The sequence below is a fragment of the Sebastes umbrosus genome, chromosome 6, assembly GCF_015220745.1.
Source record: "Sebastes umbrosus isolate fSebUmb1 chromosome 6, fSebUmb1.pri, whole genome shotgun sequence".
Lineage (NCBI taxonomy): Eukaryota > Metazoa > Chordata > Actinopteri > Perciformes > Sebastidae > Sebastes > Sebastes umbrosus.
Genome location: NC_051274.1, coordinates 14195171 through 14200197, shown reverse-complemented (window position 1 = coordinate 14200197; position 5027 = coordinate 14195171). Strand labels below are relative to the sequence as shown.

Sequence of the window (5027 nt, the reverse complement as noted above, 5' to 3'; positions counted from 1 at the left end):
CGGCTGTTGTCACTTTATTTGATAGGCTTGCGTGGCTGGTAAACAGCCGGTTCAGGTTCTGTTATTGAGTACGTGAGTAAGCCTTAAAAGAGGAGTTCAACTTTTTGGTATTCGTATTTGCTTTCTTGCTGCGAGTTAGATGAGAAGATTGACACCACTCTCATATCCAATACATTCTCATCCCAACTCGTCACTTTATTTTTGGCATCAAAACTACTATAGTTCCCCTTGGTGTCACTTTAGGATTAGGCAACAAAACCACTTAGTTCGGTTTAAGGAAAAAAACTACATGGTTGGGCTTAAAACTACTATGTTTGTAAAGTTAAAATGAAACTGAACACGGGATACGAACGAACAGCTGGTTGCAAAGTGAAAAGTGAAACAGCAGTTTCCTGGATGAAAGTCCTGTGTTTGTTGGACCATCCACCAGGGCTGCACAATTAAAGTGGCTGTAGGCAGAATATTTTTGGCATCATTGTAATTCAAGTGTTCTGAGAGAAAATTAGACTTTCGCACCTCCTCATGGCTCTGTTTTCAGGCTTAAAAAAATAGTCTGTGACGGGAGACTTTGGCCAATCACAGGTCATTTCAGAGAGAGAGAGAGAGCGTTCCTATTGGCTGTTCATTCAACGGAGGCAGCTGTCAATCACGTGCAAACTCTGATCAAACGGTCAAACTAGGCAGCGCTGATCAAATATGAATCAATATTCTGTTACTGTAATGCCTATTTCTCACCTCAAATGTTTTCAGAAACATCTTGTAGTGTACTGTTTAGCTGTAAAATGAGAGTTTGCTCCGGCTGGTGGGCGGTGCATGGTATTTCCTCAACTGATCTCAACATGGCGGCCGGGTCAAAAATGTTCTCATTTTACAGCTAAACAAACCGAGCACACTTTCTATTCTGTGCGTTTACTATTGCCCCTGACGGGTTTACATTGTAGTTAATAGAACGCCCAGTGCGTCTCATGCTTGCGCTACAGTAAAGGGTGCCTTGAGCAGCGGTATCATACACCGATGGACGTGAAAAGGAGTTGCTATTTGATGCCCTGAAGTGAGAACAAGGTGTCATATCTGTCCATCAAAATATGAAACTACAGCTGTTAGCTTAGCTTAGCATAAAGACTATAAAAAGGGGGAAGCATCTAGCCTGGCTCTGTCCAAAGGTAAGCACATTTCTTCTATAAATAAAACCTGAATTTTCAAGGCACCAAGAAATTCCTGCGACAGTAGCTATGTATCAAACTGGGCTTTGATGGTGATCTAAAAAAAACATATAACTGTTAATATCTATTCCCCTAATGACAAATTACTTCTTAATTACCTCTTCTGGCTCGATCTCATGTGTTTATTGTGCAGCACTTCAGAGACTATGAGCTGCGGGAGACTGGGAGGAGCTCTGTGTGCAGTGCAGGCTTTACACGCCCCCCACCCCGCCAGCCCAGTGAAAATGGTCCACCTGCTGCTGTCAGTCCTCCACTTCCCTTTGCCTGAAGCAACTGTCATCCCCAAAAGATCCTGACAGCAAGGCCAGCTGGGAGCCGGCGCTTAAAAGAAGAATGTTAGCATGTCTCCCTGCCTGCAACTTAAATATCTTCCATGCAGTTCACAGGGTTTAATTTTAGACTCCACATGCGGCCGGAGCAATTGGTTCCTGGCTGTAGTCAAAGCCAGAAGCTTCTCAGTGTGCTCTCTCCTGAGTCATAAATTGGACAGAAGTTGTCCTTCCTTTTGATATCAGCAGAAGAAAGAAGTTACGCAAACATGTCAGACAGTAAAGACCTCGAGGAGCTCAATGAAGAGGATATCGACGAGGATGAACTCCTTGCTATGCTTTCACCGGAGGAGCTTAAGGAGCTCCAGAGTGAGATGGATGTTATTATTGCCCCAGATGAGAGGGTACCGGTGGGACAGAGACAAAAGGACCAGACGGAGAAGGCTCCGACAGGGACGTTCGACCATAGATCCCTGGTTGGTTACCTCTACTGGGAGAAAGAGTCCAACCGTATGCTGGAGGAAGAAAGAGTGCCTGCTACGCTGCTGCCCAGTGAGGTAAGAGGTCAAACTCTCAAGTGTTTGGGTACAGATCAATTTAAAGTATTAATATTTCTTTTGAAACCATGTGAACCTTCTACTTGTGAGATGTTAAAAGGCAGAATAGCACAGTTCTAACCTTGGTCTGATGTTTTCATCAGAAAACTTTGAGGGAGGAAACTGAACAGAAGGACAAAGAGGAAGAAGATGTGGAATATGAAGTGATAGAGGAAATCATCGAGGAAGAAGCTGTAGATGGTACGGATGGAGAGGAAATTATAGAGGAGATCATTGAGGAAATTGTTGAAGAGGTTGATGAAACAGATGAAAAGGACAAAGGAGTGGATGTGAAAGAAGAAGAAGAAGAAGAAGAGGTGAAGTCACCTGTGAATACAGACAAACAAGAAGATCTTCCAGAAACTAACACAGAAAAAGTATCAGAAAACAATACAGATGACAATCTGCCTTTTTCAGACACAAAGGAGAAGAGCGTCAGCATAGCCCCAAAACACAGCCCATCACAAGTTGAAGAGAAGGAGGAAGTTAAACCTACTGACTCTTCGCTTCCCAAAGAGGCTCCAGAGGAGCCAGAGATAAATGAACCCAATGATAAGCTCCCGCAAAAAGAAGAGAGAAAAATTAACAAATTAAATATTCCAAAGCTGGCATTCAATAACATAAAAATGACATCAAGACCCTCGGGAAATGAGACGAACTTGGAGTCGACCCTTGACAAAATACGCAACAACAACCCCTCCATCACGGAGGTGAACCTCAACAACATAGAAAACATCCCCAAAGAAATGCTCTTAGACTACGTCAACGCCTTGAAGAAGAACAAAAATGTGAAAACCTTCAGTATAGCCAACACGGGTGTCGATGAAAACATAGCTTATAACCTGGCCAACATGTTACGAGAGAATCGCGGCATCACGACTTTGAATATCGAGTCCAACTTCGTAACCGGGAAGGGCATCGTCGCCATCATCCGCTGCCTCCAGTTCAACGAGACTCTGACGGAGCTGCGTTTCCACAACCAGAGGCACATGTTGGGTCACCACTCAGAGATGGAGATCTCGCGCCTGCTCAAAGCCAACAATACCCTCCTGAAGATGGGCTACCATTTCGAGCAGCCGGGGCCCAGGATGGTGGTGACCAACCTTTTGACCCGGAATCTCGACCGCCAGAGGCAGCTGAGGAAGGAGGAGCAGCGGCAGCAGCAGGTGAAGGAGCAGAGAGAGCTCATGCAGATGTACGAGAACAGTCTGAACCTGCCTCCTGGTTTACTGGAGATGCTCGGCTACATACCGCCTCTAGAACTCCTGCAGGAGCACGGGCTTGTCCCACCCTCGTCAGAACTGAACGCTGTCCCGCAAACGCAACAGCACACGGAACAGCACACGGAACAGCCACAGCATCAGAAGAAGCTCAAACACAAGAGTGCTCCCAAACAAGCCAGCGCCGAACCAGCAAGCACAGTGAAGGAAGTCCAGCTGAAGAGAACTCCCAAGAAACGCGACCCTTTTCTGGACCTGGACCCAAGAGATAACAAGGGACCAGAGAGAGCAAGTTTCCAACTGAGGAAGACTCCCAAAGGGAAAGATGTAGGCAGTGGAGCGGCGATGGATGGAAAAGCAAACCTGACTGACGTGATTAAGACTTTGAAGCCCGTCCCTCGCAGACGATTGCCAGCTAAGGTTGACCTCACGCCACGTGATGAACTTCTAACTGAGATCCAAAAGAGCAACGTGGCCTATCTCAAATCTGTGAGTATCCACAAAGTTGTACTGTGAAATCAATCAAGTTGGGATCCTGTGTTTAGGAGAACTTATAACATTTGACAAGTTTGTTTTTTTTAACTGATACAAAAGGGTAACTGTTGATGGTGTTAAAGGAACAGTGTGTAACATTTCCAGGGATCTATTAGCAGAAAAGGAATATAGTATACATTACTATATCCTTCATATCTACATAGGGAGTCCTTCATATCTACATAAGGAGCAGGTCCTCTTCACGGAGTCCGCCATGTTGCTCCACCATGTTTCTACAGTAGCCCAGAAAGGACAAACCAAACACTGGCTCTAGCGAGAAACTTTCATGTTTTTACGTTACCTGAAGGCCACCATAGTTCTCCGACACGCTTGTGAAACTGCGGTAATGTGAGTCGCAGATTGCAAAACTGTGGTACCGCCAGCCGCCGTCTGACTTCAGTTGCTCCTAAGGTAGTGTTATTATGGTAAAGATGGCCTCTGAGCGAGGCGAATGGCGCTACCAAGGTTTTGCACTCAGCAGCTAACGTTACCTCAGTCTTGGAAAGGGAGGAGTAAGCAGAGCGGTACTCAGTTGGTTGCAATCTGCAACCACACCAATAGATACCACCGAATCCTACACACTGTACATTTAAATCTCTCAAAACAAAATAGCATTTATCGCATGTGACTGTATTAAATTATCATACTTGTTTTACAGTTTATAAGGTGTTAACTATTAGGATTTTACACCGCTGTCCTAGAAATCGAAGTAATCTTTTCATTCTTTCCTTTGTTGCTGCTTGCAGGTGCCGCTCCCTAAAGAGCTGGAATCAAGTGAAACGAGTCTCCTCTGAGGCGGCAACTTCAGCTCTTTGTTTTTCTCACAATACTCTATGTTTATTTTACACCTATTCTCAAATGAATTATGCTAAAAAAATGAGTGAACCGTACTTTCATTACACAAAAAAAATATTGGCTGGTTGTTGTTCCACTTTTGTGTTGTTAACACTCTAAATGCTGTTGTCTTTAGGAAGTCGTAACAATAACGGTATAAAAATGAAGAACACCCTATGTTCAATTTACATTTAAATGTATAACCTTTGATCATTTGCATATTTCTTAATATTTTGTGCTAAAAAATAGATTTTTAAAGTAGGTTTGTTTGATTAAATGTTAGATATTTGCATTTTGCTATTAAACAATCTTCCACTCTTTAACCAGGGATTCTTTTTCCTTCTTTTTTAA

General features: G+C 43.9%; 1 protein-coding gene across 1 annotated transcript; it reads left to right on the top strand.

Moving 5' to 3' along the window:
* The first annotated feature begins 1486 nt into the window (after positions 1–1486).
* lmod3 (leiomodin 3 (fetal)) lies at positions 1487–4999 on the top strand. Its single transcript, XM_037772449.1, has 3 exons — positions 1487–2049; positions 2193–3797; positions 4589–4999. Exons 1-3 carry the CDS (start codon positions 1762–1764, stop codon positions 4634–4636), a joined length of 1941 nt encoding a protein of 646 aa, XP_037628377.1. The 5' UTR covers positions 1487–1761; the 3' UTR covers positions 4637–4999.
* Positions 5000–5027: the final 28 nt, after the last annotated feature.